General features: G+C 36.1%; 3 protein-coding genes across 5 annotated transcripts; all 3 read left to right on the top strand.

The window, feature by feature from the left end:
- Nucleotides 1-5,406: 5,406 nt before the first annotated feature.
- Nucleotides 5,407-8,156, top strand: LOC110755509 (major pollen allergen Ole e 10-like). 3 transcript variants are annotated; one of them, XM_021956728.2, is made up of 5 exons: nucleotides 5,407-5,490; nucleotides 5,793-5,933; nucleotides 6,711-7,049; nucleotides 7,545-7,575; nucleotides 7,686-8,156. In XM_021956728.2, the coding sequence occupies exons 2-5, from the start codon at nucleotides 5,873-5,875 to the stop codon at nucleotides 7,780-7,782; spliced, it is 528 nt and encodes a 175-aa protein (XP_021812420.1). In that variant the 5' UTR covers nucleotides 5,407-5,490; nucleotides 5,793-5,872; the 3' UTR covers nucleotides 7,783-8,156. The 3 variants fall into 3 exon arrangements, with proteins under 3 accessions (XP_021812420.1, XP_088108645.1, XP_021812419.1); XM_088252519.1 differs by having other exon boundaries at nucleotides 5,416-5,490; nucleotides 5,788-5,933; XM_021956727.2 differs by lacking the exon at nucleotides 5,407-5,490 and having other exon boundaries at nucleotides 5,508-5,933.
- Nucleotides 8,157-9,668: 1,512 nt separating this feature from the next.
- PSAK (photosystem I subunit K) lies at nucleotides 9,669-10,403 on the top strand. The gene is made up of 3 exons (XM_021956724.2): nucleotides 9,669-9,872; nucleotides 9,962-10,042; nucleotides 10,121-10,403. Exons 1-3 carry the CDS (start codon nucleotides 9,789-9,791, stop codon nucleotides 10,346-10,348), a joined length of 393 nt encoding a protein of 130 aa, XP_021812416.1. The 5' UTR covers nucleotides 9,669-9,788; the 3' UTR covers nucleotides 10,349-10,403.
- A 1,995-nt stretch (nucleotides 10,404-12,398) lies between these two features.
- LOC110755479 (DNA damage-binding protein 1) lies at nucleotides 12,399-22,736 on the top strand. The gene is made up of 19 exons (XM_021956691.2): nucleotides 12,399-12,688; nucleotides 13,988-14,036; nucleotides 14,679-14,738; nucleotides 14,825-14,916; nucleotides 15,174-15,225; nucleotides 15,385-15,447; nucleotides 15,579-15,628; nucleotides 15,794-15,869; nucleotides 16,337-16,546; nucleotides 16,644-16,750; nucleotides 16,905-17,013; nucleotides 17,713-17,913; nucleotides 18,020-18,235; nucleotides 18,792-18,902; nucleotides 19,412-19,687; nucleotides 20,013-20,287; nucleotides 20,917-21,268; nucleotides 21,374-21,658; nucleotides 21,953-22,736. Exons 1-19 carry the CDS (start codon nucleotides 12,585-12,587, stop codon nucleotides 22,532-22,534), a joined length of 3,270 nt encoding a protein of 1,089 aa, XP_021812383.1. The 5' UTR covers nucleotides 12,399-12,584; the 3' UTR covers nucleotides 22,535-22,736.
- Nucleotides 22,737-22,759: the final 23 nt, after the last annotated feature.

Genomic DNA, 22,759 nt, shown 5'->3' with positions numbered 1-22,759 from the left:
TTACCAATATCTTTACCAAGCATTTGAATTTCTCTGCATTGCTTTCATGGCCCACGTGCCGGCCGCATGCCTTTGTTTTGTTTTTGGGTTAACTTCTCTCCTCACCATTATCATGCTAGTATATATAGATAGAATCGAATGGTTTGTATGATTTGTGTAAAGAAAACTGTTTATATATATATAATAACAGTAAAATTTCATTGAGGTTTTGGGAAACGTACAATAATTGAGAGTCTTTGACGAGAGAAGTGACTTGCAAGTATTTATAAATACCCCTTGGCTGCGTCCTGCAGCTTCCTAACAGTAATTTCAAATGTTATTCTTCTTCTAATCCTTTCAAGATGGACTATTTGAGGTCACAGAATTTGAATTCGAATGAATCCTATTCCATTCTCATGGTTTTCAGAACATCTCCAAATGAAGCGTTAAATAGTGTGATCGTATATACATGAACTGTGCGTTTATATTTTAAATAATACATGTTATAACATGAGCAAATTGATAGCAACTCGTGTATCAGACTTAGAAGCTAATAATTGAACACGAAAGTGTCAAAGATGATGAGCTCAAAATATGGCAGCGACAGATTGCACAGTTGAAGATGCTCTTCACATTGGCATGATTCGGCTGCTGCACAGGGACAGTCAGATGGAATTTTCCGACTTACTCTTGGCAATAAAAAGTAAATTGGGTTACACTGTTTCGAGTCTTTGATGATGACGTGGGAGAGCAGAATACGTGTAGGGTTTTAAATTAACAACAAATTCCATGTGCATGCCTCCAAACATCTCTCGAGTTTGATTACAGAAGCTGAAGGCAAATGCAACTTGCAATGCAAGCAGCAAGAAGGAGACAGATTTAGATTGACACTAAAAATTCCACATGGCCTAAAAAAAACATTTGATGCATGACATGTCAGCAAGATTGGAAGCAAGAGGAGGGAGATGGTGCCACTGTTGGAGATGATTGATTGGTGGGTCCCGATTTGAAAAGAACAAGACTCTTAAAAGGGTGCATGATTTTTAGATTATTTCATACTCAAAAATTCATTCACACTTTTGGAGAGAGAAGTAGATTGAGAGGAAATTGATGAGATGAGTGAGAGGAAAAAAGGGCCCCATGATGGGTTTGCATGGAAACTGAGTGTTCTGGAAAAGACCAGCAAAAAGTGCAGCAAGTGGGGATTGTTTTTTGCATTTTGAGAGGCCTTTGGCATTTTTTTTTCTCCAAAAGTACATGCCAGAAACCCACATATTATGTGGTTTTGTTTGTGTTTAGCTCTATTATATGTTAACAAACTTGAACTCCAAAATTATATAACCAAACTTTATCTGTTCACTCACATGAACACCAACCCCAATAAGAGAAATGGTACTTAAATCAATCATCATCCATGGTGATGGTGGAGACCATATATATGTTGTTAATCTCTGATATATGATTGATTAACCCAGTACTCGATATTAACTTCAGAATAATTTCACATGACATGAATACGACAAAACACGAAAGAAGCATAAACGACACACGAGTCTAAATGATATACATGGTAATTCAACAAATACATCTATTAAGAATGTGATAGCTTTATCTTAATTTGAGGAATTAGCTACCTCATAAGCTAACAGCCACTAGGTAGCTAGGGTGCTAGCTTTATCTTAGTCTTGACGAAGAAAAACAAAACAATTGGAAAGCTTTGGAGTCACTTGAGAGATTAGACAAAATGAGCAACTGGTGGAATATTCGATATATAATAGAGGAAATTATGCACTATAATTAAACATGTAAATCAGTGACCACCACAAGTGGCTAATCCCGCTTTGTAGATCTTGTGGGGCCAAGTTTTTTAACTTTTTTCTTCAATAAGAAACCAAATTTTTAACTCCATCGTTGTCTTTTACTGCCTCTGGTATCTTTATGTTTAATAATAATTAATTGGATTCACTTGATCAATTAAAGCTTAAACCAGAAGTAATCAGTGAGATTACAAGATCGCCTTTTTTTGATTCACAAAGATCTTCCAAGACAACTCTACTCTACTACTTCACTCAATTGTACTTTATGCATATTCTTTTCGAGTGTATCATCAATTTCACAGTTGATGCCCTTTCCTTCTTAAGGGAACAAGAAGACAAAATCCAATATTCACCTCATACATTCAATTAAAATTAGTAATTTTCGTATCACGATTCACGTTCCGTTTATGTACATTTCATGTGACAGATACATCAATTGGTGCCGATATTTGTACTCAATAGTAATGATATGCTAGGAATACCAACTTTTTTTTAACGTTTTGCTCAACTTTCGCGCCGACCACAATTAACGTGAGATTTATGAGAGAGTTGGAAAAACAACTCTACAAGACTGCATATCAACACTAATTAATTGGAACCAATATAAATGTTTATGATTCAACTTGTAATTGAGTCGAAACTCATCAATAAAAATCAAAACTGTCTAGGTTGGAACAGACCTAAAAAGTATAAAGCGAACAAATAGCCACAACCATCACATTCAAGCTTTTGATCATTATCCACAGAAAATAAATAAGTTAGGAGAACTTTTCAATGTATTGAAGAAAGGCTCATGGAAAAGCTCACCTAATCTCTCCCAAGGATCATACGTAGTTTCTTCCGACATTTCCATTACAAATAATTATATAATTTTACAAAAAAGTTGCACGATACATAAGAATGCATGCATATTGCATTAAAATACAGAGATTATGCTTTTCGCATCAAACCCCATATAAGTTTAATATGTGTAAGGAATGCATGTTGAATAAAATATTCAGTTCTTCATGTATAAATGCATGAAATGAAGGAGAGATTATAGCGGCCGTACTACTGTAGTATTTTATAATTTCTTGAAATGTAAGGGATAGAAAAATACAACAATAATAATGGAAAATTAGGCATATAAATTAATTTAAAATGACCATTTCAAGGAAGCATGGCAGAAGAAGAGAAGGCACATTGAACAAGCTGCCAATATTCCCGCTGTTTTGATAGGCCGACAAACGGACAAAATATGTCACATAGACACATTCTTCCTCAACACAGCACATAAACAAACTTGTATTAGGTGAAAATTATGACACCAATTTAATATTAACCTGACTTTTGGGGACAAATATTATATTGAGTTAGTACCATATAGTCTGCTAATTTAATAATAAAATATTTTAAAAATAGATTAAACCCTAATTTGTGTGTGGTACATAATGGCTGTATCAAGAACAACCCAAAAATAGAAGAAGAAGAAAAAAAAATTAGGGTTTGGAATCCGAGTCATCTGTTTAATTTTCTTGGTGCCATCACACCTGATGTTCCCGAAGCTGTTGACGATGCTTCTGTGTCTGCTTGATCTGCTGATAAACTAATAAGTGGTTGCTCATCTAACTGCTAGATTGTGTCCCCACTGTCTAATATTTTATATGTATTTGGATCTTAGTTTATGCAAGTTTTATATATATTTTTTATTTTTTGTTGGTTTGGATTTTAATATGATTTATACGTCAAGCCATTTGCTGCTAGCGATTTGGTTCAGGTTCTACTAAATATTGAGGAGCTCAGACAGACAGGATCAAACTGGTCACTGGTCAACCTTATTTATATATAATCTCAACTTTTCTGTGTAGTTAAGTTCTTGAATGAATGCGTTCTTCTTCTTTTCTGTTTTCTCTTACCGATGGGTCCTACGTATTAATTTTTACGAGAGGGACGGTTATATGATGAGAGAGATAGATATGTACAAGACGGGTTTTATACATATGTAGTTTAATTTTAGAGAGGTTTTGCATTTACTAGCAACAATCATGTGCAGAAACAAGATTTTTCTGTGAATCCGCAGGTCATTGTGTCTCCTTGCTAAAATTTAAGATAGGATTGCATCTACTAGCACCAGAAACAAGATTTTTCTGCGACTCCAGGTTATTGTGTCCCCTAGCTTTTATTTATTGGGTTTCCTTTTTTTCTTTTTTTCCCCCTGAGAATTGTGAATGGTCTGCGTCTGATAACAATGGTTCCAAAGCTCTAAAGGAGAGCCACTAAATTCATTTCAAACATCTTTCAGCCAGTACATGATGAAACTTTGTAGTATATGTTGTTGGTTACCAACAAAAGGTAAAAACAGAATATTTCTAGCTCATAAGTCGATCGCATCTATAAACATCAAAATCTAAGTTGTAAATGACTTTGAAAAACGAGTTTCCTTGATACGCATAATATATGCTTAATTAGGATTCTCATCTAAATTTTAACCTACAATTCCAAATTTAGAACAACTTTCGTACAACATGATGTTACTGTCACGTACGGCAATGCATGATTGACTTCGAATGCCACTAATGGCATGTCCAACATAAATAAGTTGTTCTCATTCTTAACGGTTAAAGAGTACACTGCTAATTAATATACCTATTATAATTTCCTGATGAATAATGTTGAATAAATGTAGCTACATTATTGTGAATCCTGTATAATTTATGTGGGAGGAGGAAGTCGGCACAATAGGCCAAGTTCAGAAGAATTTGTACCCATATAAGGAGAAGGAGATTCACATAAATTGGATGCTTTACCATTTGCTAGATACCAACGTGGACACATACAAAGGCCTACGGCCTGGGAAAAAAGCAGTACGTGCCTCGTCGTACATCAATCAAACAGCTACGCATAATTATATAGTAGAACAACTATTCTTCGACAGCAACATCAAAAACTGGAGTTAGGTGGTCCAACCCTTTACAAAACAGTAATGTTGCAACATGAATCATAAATATTTAGACATTGCTTACTTGTTTTGGAGATTGATATATACGGTACGAACTTACGTATACGATGCGGTAAATTCACAGTAGGGATTACGGATTGCGTACGAAAAGCTCACGTACAAGTTAATTAGAAGTACTTCAGAAAATCAACAAAAAAATTAACTGATCATTGCATAAACTGTACATTACTTATTTCAGAAATTGATAAACCTGAGCTTGCCTCATTTTTTGAAGTTCCATATAGAATACCTGATCTCAAATTATAAGTTAGTTTGTCAGATAATTGGGTCATTTGACAGGGCAAACCAAATGGGTGGGGCTTTTCAATGGACATACACAAAAATTAGACCCAACTTCAACACCACCGGGCTTGACCCGACCCAGAATTGAGCTACATGTAAAACAAAACAAAATTCAGCCCAGAAATCGACATGGGTCCTGGTGGTTTTGCAATTTTAAAGTTGGTGGACCAAAACACCCCAACAGAAGATGCAAATTGACGAGAAAATCCAGCTGGTGAAGAGGGGTTCAATATATCGCGATAAATTGAATGGGGATTGAGAAACGCACACCCAAAATCGGTTTATATGGCTGGACTGTACCCACCACCACCTTGTGAAAAAAGCTTTCATATTTTTAGTGCCTGGAAGCCCGAAGGTCTAAAAATGCAATGTAGAAATCTAGTGCTGTGAGAGGCAAAAAAGCACACTGCCAAAGTGAGTAATTAGCTGCTTCTCTGAAGCACTTGTCACACTCTCTTGAAAACTCAAAAAAACAGAACAAAAAAAGTGAAAAAGAAGATAATTTCCCTCTCAAGGAACTTCAGATTCCTCATGAACACACTCTTGCATTTATACCACCCATTATTCTCATATGCTTCTCATCACTCTTAAGACACAGAAAGTGGGAGAGAGAGAGAGAGAGAGAGAGAGTAGTGGGTTTTCAGTTTTCTCTAGAGCTAGAGGGGTTTCATTTTTTTATTTTATAATAAATCTTTTTTTGTTTTGTTTTAGTATAGCTTCTGAGGCTGAGGAGGGCTTTGAACATTGAGGCTTTTTGTTTTTTCCCTCTCTTGGAGAAGCTTGAGGAATATCCACCATGAGAAAGAACATATGGGTTTTGGTTCTGCAGTGCTTGTTGCTCCTGGGATGCTACCTGGGTATGTTCTGTTTCTTTTGCTTCTTCTTGCTGTTCTGTTTTCTGGTTTTTAAGTATTGTTTTTTCCTTCCAGTGTTTTCTTGTCTTGTTCAGAAGTTGGCAGGTTCTGGTCAGGTTTATATGTTTGCATTATCTGTTTCTCATGAAATATATAGTTGTATATGAACATCTGAAGCTTGCAAAATAAAGAATGTTCTTTTTTAAAATCTTTATAAAATTTTGGAGAGGAACATTCTGAGATTTGCATCAATAGTTTATGTATGTGATAGAGGGATAGCCATGAAAAGGGTTCTCTCTGAAGGGTAAAAAAAATGAAAAGGTCTCCTAGTTTCATGGTAGCTAAGTGCCTAAAATGGGAACACATACATACTGATACAGGCAAGTCCAAGCCAACTTAGTCTTGAGATGGCTATTTGGTAGAGATGTATTGATGGCAATTTTGACTTTTCATTTTCCCTTCACTGTGGGCCCATGTTGCTACATAAAGGCACATGGTTTCCTGGTATTATTCAGTTTTAGCTATTTTATTCCTTATGTTTTGTTGTTGTGATTTGTAGAGATTTGTTCTGAAACTGAAAATGATAGATTGAAAACATATGCTTGAGCTGACTTCAGCAAGTATCTGTCATTTTATAAACTTGAAATGTCTGTGATATTCTATATCAACAATAAGTATTGGTCTGATTAGATTTTGAAACAAATTAATATTTGATCAATGAAACATCAATCCATACAGTACTGAATTGATGTGTCTCGATCTTTTTCGATTCTTTACTAGTTTCGACAATGGAACTTGCGATGGAAGAGAAGGCGGATGAAGCAATCCCAGTAACCACAATGTCACCACCAGAAGGGAACACAACATTCCTTGATGGCACAACATGGTGTGTGGCCCTTCCCGGGGTTTCCCAAGTTGATTTGCAGAATGCATTAGACTGGGCCTGTGGATTGGGAATGGCAAACTGCAAGGCAATCCAAGAAGGCGGAGCCTGTTATGAACCGGATACTCTCTTGTCTCATGCCTCCTTTGCTTTCAATGATTACTATCAACAGAATGGGAATTCTGATATAGCTTGCAATTTTGGAGGAACTGCTGCAGTCACTAAATATAACCCGAGTAAGTTGTACATCTCCACTTCTAAGATCTTTTCATGGATTAGAACAACTTAGATCAATTTGAAGTCATAGCTAACTGGATTTTCTCTTTCAGAGTAAGAAAAAGTACTGCATTCAAGTTTTAGTCCCATGGTACATTTGCTGCTGATTCTATAGCTGGAATTTTGAGTTAATGCACTAAATGATAATCTTCGAATCGATCGAAGTTATTTTTCTTTGCACGTTTAAGAAACATCTTGGTTTCAAAATTTAAGAATATGACATTATGTCACCGTTGGAGTTTGATCAATATTTGCTAATGTTCGCAATTTTACCAATTCTTTTGATTCCAAGTTATCTCCACACAGCAATAGGTAAACAATACTTTCCTGGAATGAGCTTGTTCTTATAACATCAAGAATTCTCGTTTCTTGGTTCTAAGAAAATGGGAGTTAGATACTAAAATAACCATCCAGCCAAAATAAAGATACTGATCAGTTTCATTACCATTTTACAGGTCATGGAAAATGTGTCTTTGATGCAGCTGGGTATGCTTGTTCTTTTAACACGGTTTAGTTTTCGTATCTGAAATACTAGTGTCAAATTTATTTATGCAATGGTCATCGACCGATAACATAATTTTTTTCCTGTCTTTCAGAGTAGCCTCTGCAGCACCTCCATTGTACAAGCTTAATCCGAGCTCTGTTTGGTGGCAACTTGCTTGCCTTTTATTGCCTTTGTATCTAGGAAGCTGAAGTTGATGGGTTTGATTAAACTGCCCACAAAGTCAAATTCTGCCTGCTTGCTTGTACAAAACTATTTTATGCTGTGTAAAAAGGAAGCAGGAGATCAGAGCATGAATAGCATAGGATTTTGTAATTGTAATATGCTTATCCCTGCCTTCGTTTTTGGGTTAGGAATCTATAGCTAATCAAATCCCTCTGTTCACCTGTTTTTCGGTTCCTTTCAAATTTTGTATCACCTATGCTTTGGTTCTATCTGTCTAGAAGTCATGTGCATGCATCTTTCTTTGCCTCATAGCCTTCTTCTTGTAAAAGTTTATTCATGGGGAAACATCATATGAACTTCCAAATCTAGCAATTCCAAAAAATAAAATAAAAATTATTTACTTTACATCTTTGCTGGAATATGGTTCAATGTGGATTCATGTTCCTTTTTCTTGTCTTTGTTGAATTGAAGATTCATTTTGTATTAGGAGACCACATTTATGTACCAACCCCTATAATAGCCGTGAAACCCCTATAACGGACGACTCCACTTATTTTAAAGAGGTTGTACATAATGTGGTATCTGTTATATAATAAATCAGAAAAAGATCATCATTTACCAATAATGTGGTATCTGTTATCTCTCAATAGCTCAAGTCTATCTAATCTCTTATTCATCTTTAGTGCAATGCTATTTATAGGCATAGAAAATACATCATATGAACTTCCAAATCTAGTAATTCATTAAAATAAAAAATAAAAATATTTACCTTGCATCTTTGGTGGAATATGGTTCAATGTGGATTCATGTTCCCTTTTCTTTTCATTCATTTTGTACTAGCGATAGCACATTTGTGTACCACCTCTATACTAGCTATGTAACCCTTACACCGGCCGGCTCCACTTATTTTAAAGAGGTTGTACATAATGTGGTATTTTTTATATAATGAAGCTGAAAAAGATCATCATTTGCCAATAATGTGGTATCAGTTATCTCTCAATAGCTCACGGCTCTCTAATTTCTTATCAATCTTTAGTACAATACTAATTATAACCATAGAAAATACATCATCATTTACCACCCATAAGTGGTGGTTACAAGGCATAATTACAAATGATAGATAGGTATTATCGAGAGGAATTATGGAGAGCATTATGGTAGCTATTATGGAAGGCATTATGGTGGGCATCCATAACCTATGGATTTACAACATCATACCCCCTAATATTACTTCCTTTCCATAAAGATTAAAAAAAAAAATATGCTCTCTCTCTCTCAATTTGGAGTAAATGTGAACCCAATTTGTTGTTGAAGTAACAAGATTAACCTTAGCAGTTTCTCAAGAGATATTGAGAAATGATATGTTTGAGGAGAATGAGATTTTGGGGTTACCCCAACAGAGAGAAGCAATCAAATCCCAAGGGACATACATCTTGAGGTTGAATATTGTAAGGAGAAACTGGTTTAAATGTGGGGGCCCACCCACCCTGCATAGTATCTTTGTGGATTGTATCTTTTGTCCTTCCCTCATCAGGTCCTGGGAAACCAAATTGTCATAAACATATGAGGACAATTTTGCCCTTGGTCAGTGTTCAATGCTAGTTGGCCTCTTATGAGTTTTTCAGTCCAATTCAGGTCCATCAATGGATTGGATTGGATTTGAGTTTCCAACCCAATACAGCCCAATTTGGCCCATTTTTTCAGCTATTTATATCCAGAGAGTGTCCAAATGACATCATCATCATCATCATCAACCCAATGACAAAATTCTCAAGCACACAAAACCTTATCCAATTGAGTAAATCCAATGGGACAAAGCCAAGTCAGCAACCAGGATCTTGCTGTATCCAAATCTAACATTCTGAAGCCACAAGTTGCTCATGTGGCTGTGGGTGCAGACTTTCTCACTCAACAGCTTATAATCATAGGCATTATGGCCTGCAAAAGTTCATAAAATTATCAAAATAAGAAAGAGAGAGAGAGAGAGAGAGACATTGCAGCACCTCAGCTTCTCACACAAAAAATCTAGCAAATGGCAGCAGCCACTGTGACCACTTCTCTCCCCCAGTTCAATGGGCTAAAATCCAAAGTCTCATGTGCAAATGTACAAAGCCTGGTAAGCACTTCGTTTTCTCCTCATCCATGTTTTCATACAGTGCTGCTGCTGGGTGCACAAGTTAAACTGAAGTCTTCCTCATTGTTCAGGCAGCAGTTCAACCAATGAGGCGCAAGGGCCAGGGTGCTTTGGGAGCTCGCTGTGATTTCATTGGCTCACCCACCAATTTGGTAAGAAAATGTTTCACTAATTATTAATTTGACAGTATTAATAGGTGATTATATTAATTAATTAAACTAATTTGACAGATAATGGTGACTACTACAAGCCTAATGCTATTTGCTGGGAGGTTTGGGTTGGCCCCATCTGCAAACAGGAAGGCAACAGCAGGGTTAAAGCTTGAAACCAGGAACTCTGGGCTGCAGACCGGTGACCCAGCTGGGTTCACTCTTGCTGATACCTTGGCTTGTGGCTCTGTGGGTCACATTATTGGGGTTGGGGTTGTTCTTGGCCTCAAGAGTATTGGTTCCCTGTAATTAATTAAATCAAATGTCCAAGCATTTCAATTTCAAGGTCTTCAATTTTCTTTAACTAATTTGTTCCATGTCCAAATCAAACATCAAGTTCGAATCTCATCTTTTTCATTGATAAGAACAAATTTAAAATAGATATAATTTTATAGGAATTACGCGTTTAGATATGATCTTACTTTATTGACAATTATAATTGATAATCTAAAGTACCTATCCCAATAGGACAACAAACTAACATACTAAAAACCAAATTTAACACAGACAAAAGCTGTATTAAAACTACCAGCACACATCACCACAATTAATCATAAGCACAAACAAAGCCCACAAACCCAACATAACCAAAACCCTAAAACAACCCATGAGCCTAAGCGAACTTTACCACCACCACCTGAAGAAGTGATGTCGCGGCCACACCCACCACCACAATTGTAACATATTTGGGAAAGAAAAAAAATGATTTTTAGCGATCTACCTGCGCATAAAAATGAACAAATAAACGAAAACAACAACTTTGCCAAATAACAATTTAGTGATTTGTAGCAACCTTTGTAAAATACGATATATAATCAAATTTAGAGAACATGAGCGACTTTAGGGAGCGGGTTTTGGAAGAATAATTTGATTGAGAACATAGACTAAAAGGGGTGATGGGGAACTTCAATCCAAGCATAGCTGGAACTTCAATCACTACAAGGGGCTTATTATTCAAAACACCCCAGTGGACTTATTCACTAACCTAAAAGGAAAAGACGAGAAAATAAGAGGGGGAGGAGGGACAGTGATGCTTCTTCCTCCTCCCCCCCTCTATGGAGTTTTCCTTTAGGACTCACAGAGGGAGAGAGCGACTAGAGTTTTTGTCTGTTTCCTCTACTTTTACAATTTGTTTTTGGTTTTGAGTGTCAATTTAATAGTACTAATTCAATTAAAAGTTTTTAAAAAAATATCAAAACTATGCCAAAATGATGAATTGTAATTGTATAAAATATTGTGTTATGATAGTGTAGTTTACACTTGATTTGAGAATTTGAACTTGAAATTTGATTTATCATTGAGAAGATGCGTAGCGCTAGATTAAGATATAGTTATACTACGACATGGGTGTGTTACTTGTGTAATTCGAACGTGAAGTTGTTAAACTTTTTAATTATTAATGTTTTATTTTGTAACCTTAGTATACCGTACCACAAAATATCCAATAATCAAAATATAACTTTTATGAGTATGGTATAAATGTTGAATTGGTAAAAGAGTATGGCATGCTTTCTATTACATATATATTTTTTAAAATAACAAAGTACAACTAAGAGGAGGATCCTCAAGCACCCATCCTATTTCCAAACATGTCAAATTATAGTTTATGAGTTACCAAAAGAGAAAAATTACAAACCAAATACAAGAGTGAACATAATTATGTCATAAATATGCTAAATTATTAACTACCATATTAGCTTATTGATAAATATAATATAGAGTGTAATTCGATAGTTGAGAAAGCAAATGCCAAATGGCAAGTACCATATTAGCTTATCGATAAATATGATGTAGAGTATAACTCAATAGTTGAGAAAACAAATGTCAAATGACAAGTACCATGTTAACTCATCAATAACTATAATGTAGAGTGTAACTCAATAGTTGAGAAAGCAAGTGTCATTTGACAACTACTATATTAACTTATCGATAAATATGATATACAGTGTAACTCGTTGAGAAAGCAAGTGTCAAATGACTATTAATAGAAAATAATATGATGTTTGGAACCACCAACACCTATACTTAATAGTGTCCACACCATAGTGTACAAATTTTTTTTTAAAAAAAAACTAACCTAATGTGCGAGAGAATTTTGACTTATTTACAGCTTAATTTTAAACAACAAACCCTAATTTTTGTTCAAAAAGGCTATAGATGGTTAATTGGGTTAGTCTGTGGATCGCGCCAAAGTCCAACAAACCGATGGACGCGGATTAACGACGAGGACATAGGCGAAAACGACAGCGTTTGCCAGTATTTCTATAAGCGTTTCACGTTTTGTATTTCTAAAAGCTTCCGGTGCGTGTCTTTTTACTAGAAGAGAGAGTGAGTGGGAAAAAATTAGTCGAATCCGCTCAAAACGAAGAGAGAAAGTAGAGAAGTGAGAGAGAGAGGCTGCTTCTAGGGCTCACTGGTTCGGCGCCATTACTACACAGAGCAAGAGATTTGCGGCAAACAAATTGAGACGCAGAAGAAGAAGAAGATGAGTGTCTGGAACTACGTGGTCACGGCTCACAAGCCCACCAACGTCACCAACTCATGCGTTGGCAATTTCACCGGACCTCAGGAGCTCAATCTCATCATAGCGTAACCCTCAATATCCCTCTCTTTCTCTCTATCTGATTTGCTATAGATTATGTTTTCGTGCTAGGGTTTTGTTAATGCGTTAGTTACATGAGGCTCTTCAATTTCTCATCCTCTTTCTCGCACATATCATCTGCGTGTGTATATAAACAGATAGATGTATACCAGATTAATGTGGTTTTAGAAATTCGTGTGTGAAGCTACTTAAAGGAATGAAATTTGCGAAAGAAAAATTTCAGATGTCATGTCAGACTATTTTGTTTTCCTGCAGAGGTTTTTTTTCTTGACATTTGTAGAAATTCGAAATTTTATGGGACAAGAATGAAATATTTTTGCATGTAGCTCTGCTTTGAATTCTTTTTCCTTGTATTGCCAAATGCTGTTCTGTTTTTTCCCCCAGAAAATTGTACTCTTTCCTTCTATTTCACTGTAAAAACACACTAAGGAGGCATTTGGTTCCCTTAAAAAAGGGGGTTGGAAATGGGAAATTATTTCGTTTCTGTCTTTGGTAAGTCCAAGCTTAGGAAAAAGTTTCCTGCCTCATGGGAAAATGAAACCCTCTAGTCTAGCCAACTTAGGTTTAATTTTCCTTTCCCATGGGAAATCAATGCAAGCATTAATTATGTTTTATGACCGATTTTTTCTTTTTGGGTGAACAAAAGTTTAGGGGTAGTGGAGGCTACCCCATCCTAGGGCCAGGGCATACCTGGGCCTCTTTGAGGACTTACAGAGGGGTCTTAGCCCCTTTTTCAGTTTTTACAGATTACCCACCAAGAGAGATTGTAGGCACCGGGACTCGAACTTAGGCCTGGATAGCGAAGAGAACGATCCTTACCAACTCAACCAACCCTCGTTGGTGTTTTATGACCGATTCGTGTCCAGTAAAAATTAAACAAATCAAGGAAAACATTAATCACGGTTTTCTAACTTAGGGGTATAATTGAAAACTAAACAAATTTTATTTTCCAATTCCTACCCAAACCAAACACGGGCAAGGAAATAAAACAATATTTCCTGGTTGCTGTCTCAGCATTACCAAACATGGAAAATAACTTCCATTTTCCATCCCCTTGGAACATACGTGGGATCTGATTTCCCATGAAATTCTTTCCGCGAACCAAATGCAACCTAATAGGTGTGAAAGGAAGGAAACTAAGGTCTTCTAGTGTCTATAGCTTCAGCGCAACTCATCATTGTTCAGTGCGATACTTTTGTCTTGAGCAATCGTATTTATTGTGTAGCAAGGTTTCATGTCAAAATTGTTTTCTAATTCATTAATGGCTTCATTTATCTTGTTTTCAGGAAATGTACACGTATTGAAATTCTTCTACTTACTCCTCTGGGCTTACAGGTACTCAATGCATCTTATTGTAAAATAATATAATATATATTATTTTTATTAGCTTACTTACACGTGTACCAAATCTCTGGTTTCAAGACTTGTATCATCATTGTTTTAAATGTGAAGTGTCCAACGACATTCTTTGGAAAATTATGGCTTTTTGGTATTCCTTTACCTTTTCGTTAGCAGTTGATGATGTTAATATTTTATGTAATATTTGGTCCAGGGATGTATGTTTTAATGGGAAAGGGGTAGTTACAATCTAAAGCTTCAGCATTTTGTGTGAAGTGTCAACATCCAAGAATCAAGTTTTCAAACTTTCAACTTGGACATAGTGACATGAGACATTGCATTGAGCATAAGTTGTCCCCTATAAGAACTATCATCTACTCATTTCACTGAAAACTTAGTCCTATAAAATGATAGTATAGAACTTGTGCAATAAGTTTTTTACTTGAACGTAAAGAAGAGCATGATTTACTTCATGAAGACATTTATCCTGGCATTTGAATTACATTTGTAATGCAAAAGCAAATAAACTGTTATCGTCCAATCTTGAAATTACTGTTTGAACTTTCTTGACGTTTGTTTGTAAGAAAATATCAAACTTTATAGCTTTATATGCGTTAAGCAGAAACTTTTTCTATACAGCCTATCTTGGATGTGCCAATATACGGAAGGATAGCGACACTCCAACTTTTTCGACCTCATGTGAGTATTGTTTTTCATATTTTCGTCTACGTTGTGCTATTAATTTGTACTTTCTTCTTGGTTTGAATGATATTTCTATTCAACAGGGTGAAGCACAAGATTTTCTATTTATTGCCACAGAAAGATACAAATTTTGTGTTCTTCAATGGGATGCCGAAACATCTGAGCTCATTACAAGGTTAGTTATGGAAACAAAGTGAAATGAGTTCTTTTTATGTAAATTTATTCACAAAAGTGCGTAGAAGATGCACGTAATCCAGTCTTTTAGAAACATTATGATGCTTTTTTTTGTGATTAATTTATTTAATTGTGTTTTAGTAACTCTTCAGCCAGTAGCTTTTCTAAGTACTCATTTTATATGGACTGTAGATGACTGTAATTTAGTAATGTTTATGTTTAATCACATTTTGACAAACACATGCCCTTGTCATGTAGGGCAATGGGGGATGTCTCAGATCGCATTGGTCGTCCTACAGACAATGGTCAAGTAGGTTAAATAATTCTATGACACTCAGTTCTTGTGGTTTTTGCATGTTTAAACATTTATTTCTTTTTAAAGTTGACGTCTAAACCATGTTTCAGTTTCAACCGGGAAACTCGCAAATGTTACTAATTTATATTTTCTTTACCCGGAATTTTTTTGCAGATTGGTATAATTGATCCAGATTGCAGATTAATTGGACTCCATTTGTATGATGGATTGTTTAAGGTATGTGGTTTTGAATATTTTGATATGTCTAATCCAATATTCTTACTAGGAAGAAAGGGTCTTTTAAAGTTCTTCATTTTGCTATCACATTTATAATTTAGAAATGACATAATACGCTATTGTCTTTTCAGGTTATTCCTTTTGATAATAAAGGGCAGCTCAAGGAGGCATTTAACATTCGGTAATTTTTTTTCTTTGTTCTTTTGTTGATTAGTCTTCCTGTGAAGAACTGTCCATGAATTGTCCATGTCTGTTAGCTGCAATGTTATATTCTTCACTCCCTCCTCTTTGTGTGAATTAAAATTTCTTTTCATTGTAACTACATCTTTGGATGGTAACTTTTCAGGCTTGAGGAACTTCAAGTTTTGGATATCCAGTTTCTCTATGGTTGTTCAAAACCAACCATTGTAGTTCTGTATCAGGTCCCAACCATTCCCTTCTTTACGGATATCAAGTTTATGTTGGGGCTATTGCTTTCCTTTTTCTATCTACTTATCACAGAAAGTGCCTTAATATCATTATTTTCAAATATCTTTAAGTTTATTGTATATTGCTATGTTTGTTATGTTCCCTGTATTGGCTTGAAGACTATTTACGCAAACCGTTTGGCGCAATGATGGTTTGCATATCAAACTGTCTCAAATAAATACTCCTAAATTACTCTAGTCTGTGTAAAACTGCTCCATTTTTAAGTTAGCAAAACATTGGATTGCAGAGTTTCCACTGCATGTCCCATGTTCTCATTAAGGTTGTTGGTTTATTTCTAAAGATTTACAAAGAGTTTTTTGGGAGTATTTGCAATCCATGCACAACTTTTCTTATGTAAAATAGTGTCGGAGTGCTTGGGGCAAAGTTTTCAATGGCCTTTACTTTGGTTGAATAATTGCAGGATAACAAAGATGCTCGCCATGTCAAAACATATGAAGTTGCTCTGAAGGATAAAGATTTTGTTGAGGGTCCTTGGGCACAGAACAACCTTGACAATGGGGCTGATTTGTTGATACCAGTTCCTCCACCACTTTGCGGCGTTCTGATTATTGGAGAAGAAACAATTGTTTATTGCAGTGCCAATGCATTTAAAGCAATCCCAATAAGACCTGTAGGTTATAGATATTATTTGAGTTTTGTTTAAACATTGCATGTTGAATTGGTTATAGATGTACCGTATTGAGTTTTTCTTTTTCATTTCATTATAGTCCATCACGAGAGCCTATGGGAGAGTGGATGCAGATGGTTCTAGGTATTTACTTGGTGATCATGCCGGGCTTCTTCACCTACTTGTTATAACCCATGAGAAAGAAAAGTGAGTTTAATACCTTCTTCAAAACATCCAATTGTTTCAGATTGAAAGATTACGGGGTTACATTTTTAACACAAAGCTTAGTTTAAGGTTTTGGACCTTGTTTGTTGCCATGATTTCCTCAAGGTTCCATCTACTTTTTTTATTTTGGTTGTAGGGTGACTGGACTCAAAATTGAGCTCTTGGGAGAGACATCCATTGCATCTACCATTTCATACCTTGATAATGCATTTGTCTATATTGGATCAAGCTATGGGGATTCACAGGTTTTGTACTCTGAACTATTCCATGTTACTTGTTCTTGTATTAGCATTAAAAATTTGTTCATGACAGAATAAGAGTCATTAGTAAGTAAGTAATTAAAGGGGCAGTGCACATAGTGTATAAAGATAGATTTGACTGAAAGTAGTGGTTTATTAAAGTGTTTGTTGTTTTCCTTGTATATCAGTCTTCCCAGTTTTCCCCTTTAAAAACCTAGACTGAAAGAAACTTGAATCTTAGACATACATAATGTGTAAGATAGAGACTTACTATTTTTATGTATGTTAAAACAAAAGAGGACTAACCTCTTTTGATTAGTTGAACTTAGAGAGGAAGGTATTTTGCAGATTACAGACAGGAGGGAGTAGGAGAATAGGTTGAGGTTGTTGAATAGGGAACCGTACTGGATAATCCTCTTTTCCTCAGCTCGACCAAAAAAAGATTTTAAATTTGGTGATACTTTTTATTTTTCTTCCCCACCCCAAAATGCCTGAGTTTTAATTTTCTTATCCTTTTACTAGTAGGGAAACAGTCTGGATGTGTTTCTGACTTGGTGGGTCCATTCATGTGTACCTCTTATGTTTCATTTCATTAAGTTTAAGCGAAATAAGCATGTGTGATTATTTTGATCTAAATCACATTTGATGCCTCCTTCAATGATTTGGATTATGATATATTTACACTCCAAAACGTTTTAATCGCAGCTTGTAAAGCTAAATCTACAGCCGGATGCAAAAGGTTCATATGTTGAAGTTTTAGAACGGTATGTCAATTTGGGGCCGATAGTTGACTTTTGTGTGGTTGATCTTGAGAGGCAAGGCCAAGGTCAGGTCGTAACTTGTTCTGGAGCTTACAAGGATGGTTCTCTTCGCGTAGTTCGAAATGGAATTGGAATCAATGAACAGGTTTGACTCATTTAAATATACTGGTACCCAAAATTTCATTGTGTGCATTTGCATGTGGTTCTTGATACTGATATGTGTCACTTCTTTATTGTATGACTTTGAACAGGCATCCGTTGAGCTTCAAGGTATTAAAGGAATGTGGTCATTAAGATCCTCCACTGATGATCCTCATGACACCTTCCTGGTTGTAAGCTTTATCAGTGAGACACGAATTTTGGCAATGAATCTTGAGGATGAGTTGGAAGAAACTGAGATAGAAGGCTTCTGTTCTCAAGTGCAGACTTTATTTTGCCATGATGCTGTCTTCAATCAACTTGTGCAGGTAGGTTATTTAAGTCTTCTATCATTATGTTGTTTGTTCTATATTTTAATGCATATTGAACCTTTCTGTGTATTTAATATGCTCTATGTTTTAATCGTCTACCATTACATTGCTTGTATTTTCTGTTTTTTTTTTCTTCACTTTTTATGTTGTTATGGCCAGAAACACTATTTTTAAGCATCACCATCACATCACTGCCAACATTGAGAAGGCAAAGTCCTTAGTTGCTGCACCCCCTAGTTTCTCCTATACCATACTTGCACTAGTGGATTTAAATTTTTTTAATATGCTCCTTGTCTACACGTTCCTAATAAATCACATCATACCTGATGAAGTAGGGAATATCTACGTGGTCTATCTCACTAGATGGTGTTGATGATATTGTCAGCGACCACATTTCTCACTTTTTTAAAAATGTAATGTTAACATTTGCAGGTTTATATTTTTCTTTTATGAAATGTTCAAGTTGATAGTCTGGACTCTAAAGGTGATTAATTTATTGATGATAGAAAAGTATTGTACCTAGTGCATGCTGGCTGATGAATTAACATCACAGGTCACTTCAAGCTCTGTAAGACTAGTCAGTTCTACATCTAGGGAGCTGAAGAATGAGTGGTTTGCTCCAGCAGGCTATTCGATCAATGTTGCCACTGCTAATGCCACCCAGGTTTTGTTTCTGCTTGTTATAACTTATAAGTTTGTGAGTAAGCTAATAAAATCAATATTGCAAGTAACAACCATTGGCAATTTGGCAGTTTTAGTTGCTTCAATAAAGTCAGATATATGTTTTTTGGGAAATTCTTGAGTAAAACCTATGAAGAATTAGGAAACATGTACCTTAAATTTTCTAGACGTAAGTATACTATCATATTGTAGAATAGGTGGTTTTTCATAAGGGGCTTCTATCCACATGAAAAACCAACCTTTACTCAACACACCCTAGCATATTCCCAAAATATCTTAAAACTTGACAAATCTTTTTGATAGATTCTTGTGTGTAGATAAAATCCCTTTAATAATTAGTACTTGGTCTATAATCTAGTATCAGCATTGCAAATGAGTAGAGGATATCCTAACATGGTATTTGTTCTGTTTGGGACACGTCTGCACTAACATTTGGTTGGGCCTGTTGTTGATGCGCTAACTGGTTGTTGCTGTAATCTATTTCTGGGACAGGTTTTATTGGCAACTGGAGGAAAGCATTTAGTTTATTTAGAAATTGGTGATGGGGTATTGACACAGAAAACCCATGCACAGTTGGACTTTGAGATATCATGCCTTGACATAAACCCCATAGGTGAAAATCCCAATTACAGCCAGCTAGCAGCCGTTGGAATGTGGACAGATATAAGTGTCCAGATATATTCACTTCCTGACCTGAGCCGCATCACCAAGGAACATTTGGGAGGAGAGATCATACCTCGTTCTGTTCTTCTTTGTGCCTTTGAAGGGGTATGCCTGTGCTTGAGCCTACTTCACTAAGTCTTTTCTCGCTTTTACTCATTATTGTTGGTCACAAATATAATGTCTTGTTTGGGAATACTATTGGGGAGTGGCTCTTCTAATAGCATGCTTAACTGGTTATGATTTCCATTATTACCATTTTGGAATCCATCTAAAGAGTCAGGGCATATAATCATGTTGACTTCTGTAGCATAGATGATGGATTTGTAATTTTCACATGAATTGCTTTCTTCGGTTCCTTAGCAGAGTTTTTGTGCTGTGGTTATTCGGTTTTTGACTAAAGTTTTGTGTTACTATTTTTTTTTTCACTCAGATATCCTATCTGTTATGTGCCCTTGGAGATGGGCACCTCTTAAATTTTATATTGAACACAAGTACTGGTGAGTTAACGGACAGGAAGAAAGTCTCTCTTGGGACTCAACCCATTACACTCCGTACTTTCTCATCCAAGAGTACTACGCATGTATTTGCTGCATCGGATAGGCCAACTGTCATTTACAGTAGCAACAAGAAGCTGCTTTACAGCAACGTAAATTTGAAAGAAGTCAGCCATATGTGCCCATTCAACTCTGCTGCTTTTCCAGACAGGTACTTCTCTCTTTATCCTTCACTGTTTAAATTGTTTGTAGGATCTAGGTTTAATGTATATCAAATTGTGTAATCTTTTTTCCTATTTTCAATTTGTGATACACTATAACTTTTTTATGCAGTAACTTTGCACATACAACAAATTATATATCAGGGTTTTTCAAAATGGTTGGCAGTAGTTAATAAAGTGATGAGTCAGAATACCAGATTAGGATGCTTGATTATTAGTAGTTACCATTGGTTGGCGTGATTTATTTATTAATTTTAAAAACTGACCAAATGTTATATATGTAATTGTGCATGTTTTAAATATTTTTAAAATGATATCATGTGGTGATATCTTAAAATATTAGGCCTGGCACCCTATAGGGTGCAGTTTACTGCAAAAATTGATAAGTGCTTCCACACTGAATCTTCCCATTTTCTATCCGTTAGCTGTTACAAATGCAGGATGGTTAGTATTTTATTAAGAGAATAAATGGTTTAGGTGCAATGTAGATACAACCATAAGCTGGTTGAGGAATGGCATCTTTCCAGTTCTGTTACTTCGTGGATTGATGGGGTAACTCTTTTCCCAGCCCCTTTCAGACAGAGAATTAACTGATTTTCCTTTTTTCTTATGACAACAGCCTTGCGATTGCTAAAGAAGGTGAACTAACTATTGGCACAATTGATGACATCCAGAAGCTTCATATCCGCTCTATTCCCTTAGGGGAGCATGCACGCCGTATCTGCCATCAGGAGCAGTCCAGGACCTTTGCCATATCTAGCGTGAAATATAACCAGTCTAGTGCAGAAGATTCAGAAACACACTTCATCCGCTTGTTAGATGACCAGAGTTTTGATCTCATAACATATTATCAACTCGATGCTTTTGAGTATGGCTGCTCCATACTTAGCTGTTCCTTCTCAGATGACAGTAATGTATATTACTGTGTTGGGACGGCATATGTTCTCCCAGAAGAAAATGAGCCAACCAAAGTAAGATGGCATTTAAGTTTACTGGTTTGAGTGCAGAAATCTCACTTGAACTGGTAACTGACTGATTTTTCATTCTCCCTTGCTAACTGCATTGTCTAATTGTAGGGTCGCATTCTAGTTTTCACGGTTGAAGATGGGAAGCTGCAACTCGTCGCTGAGAAGGAAACCAAGGGGGCTGTTTACTCTTTGAATGCATTCAATGGCAAGTTACTTGCTGCTATCAATCAAAAGATTCAGATATACAAGTGGACTCTGCGGGATGATGGTACTCGCGAGTTGCAATCGGAATGCGGACATCACGGCCACATACTAGCGCTTTATGTCCAGACTCGTGGAGATTTCATTGTTGTTGGGGATTTGATGAAGTCAATTTCTCTGTTAATCTACAAGGTAATAAACTAATATTCAGCCTTCCACATACCATGAACTAGTACTAACTCAAAGTGGTAGCAGTAGTAGATTTGTTTAGTTCCAGATGAATTTCGTAAAGGTTCAACCTTACATTACCTGATGACAGCGAAATTGAATTGTGCTGTTGGGATATTTGGTGGGAGGTCATATGTGTTGTGGGTAGATTAATGAATGCCTCATGAAAAGAATTCCTTTTGTGTCTGCTAGTTCATTATGAGACATGTTTAAGGACTATTCTCTTGCTGAACCGAAAATATTTGTTCTTGTATTCAGCATGAGGAAAGTTCCATTGAGGAGCGAGCACGTGACTATAATGCAAATTGGATGTCAGCTGTAGAGATCCTTGATGATGATGTTTACCTTGGAGCTGAAAACTTCTTCAACCTCTTCAGTGTTCGGAAAAATAGTGAAGGTGCAACTGATGAGGAACGTGGCCGTCTTGAGGTTGTTGGTGAGTATCACCTAGGTGAATTTGTCAATAGGTTTCGGCATGGCTCTCTTGTCATGCGCTTGCCAGACTCTGATGTGGGCCAGATCCCAACTGTCATTTTCGGCACTGTCAACGGTGTAATTGGAGTCATTGCCTCACTTCCCCAAGAGCAGTATGTGTTTTTGGAGAAGCTCCAGTCAAACTTGAGGAAGGTGATAAAGGGTGTTGGAGGGTTAAGCCATGAGCAGTGGAGGTCATTCAACAACGAGAAGAAAACTGTAGATGCCAAAAATTTCTTGGATGGTGATCTAATCGAATCGTTCCTTGATCTCAGCCGTAGCAAGATGGATGAAATTTCAAAACAAATGCGCGTTTCGGTGGAGGAGCTCTGCAAAAGAGTAGAAGAATTGACAAGGCTGCATTGAGTCAGTAGATGTTTTTATTTGTTAATTCTTTTTTCTTTCCCCATTGTTACATAACGCTATACAATGGGGCCTGTTTCTTTTATTTTGGATAGCATGAATGGTATATATTGGCACTGTATCTCCGATGTGTTGTGTAAAATACTTGGCAGTGAACTTCCTTTTGAGTTAAATGGGAAATTATAACAAGAAAAACCTTATATTACTTTTCTTCGTTACTATTTTATT

The sequence above is a fragment of the Prunus avium genome, chromosome 4 (assembly GCF_965620075.1).
Source record: "Prunus avium chromosome 4, drPruAviu1.hap1.1, whole genome shotgun sequence".
NCBI lineage: Eukaryota > Viridiplantae > Streptophyta > Magnoliopsida > Rosales > Rosaceae > Prunus > Prunus avium.
Note: the sequence above shows the minus strand (reverse complement) of the source record. Positions and strands in the feature narration are given on the sequence as shown.

Bases quoted from the DNA above. Each gene is read 5' to 3' on its own strand.
- LOC110755509 (XM_021956728.2), top strand. From the start codon at position 5,873: ATGAGAAAGAACATATGGGTTTTGGTTCTGCAGTGCTTGTTGCTCCTG. The intron at 5,934-6,710 runs GTATGTTCTGTT...ATTCTTTACTAG, and splicing joins GCTCCTGGGATGCTACCTGG to TTTCGACAATGGAACTTGCG. The intron at 7,576-7,685 runs GTATGCTTGTTC...CCTGTCTTTCAG, and splicing joins TGTGTCTTTGATGCAGCTGG to AGTAGCCTCTGCAGCACCTC.
- PSAK (XM_021956724.2), top strand. From the start codon at position 9,789: ATGGCAGCAGCCACTGTGACCACTTCTCTCCCCCAGTTCAATGGGCTA. The intron at 9,873-9,961 runs GTAAGCACTTCG...CTCATTGTTCAG, and splicing joins GTGCAAATGTACAAAGCCTG to GCAGCAGTTCAACCAATGAG. The intron at 10,043-10,120 runs GTAAGAAAATGT...CTAATTTGACAG, and splicing joins TTGGCTCACCCACCAATTTG to ATAATGGTGACTACTACAAG.
- LOC110755479 (XM_021956691.2), top strand. From the start codon at position 12,585: ATGAGTGTCTGGAACTACGTGGTCACGGCTCACAAGCCCACCAACGTC. The intron at 15,870-16,336 runs GTCCCAACCATT...GAATAATTGCAG, and splicing joins CCATTGTAGTTCTGTATCAG to GATAACAAAGATGCTCGCCA. The intron at 16,547-16,643 runs GTAGGTTATAGA...ATTTCATTATAG, and splicing joins AAGCAATCCCAATAAGACCT to TCCATCACGAGAGCCTATGG.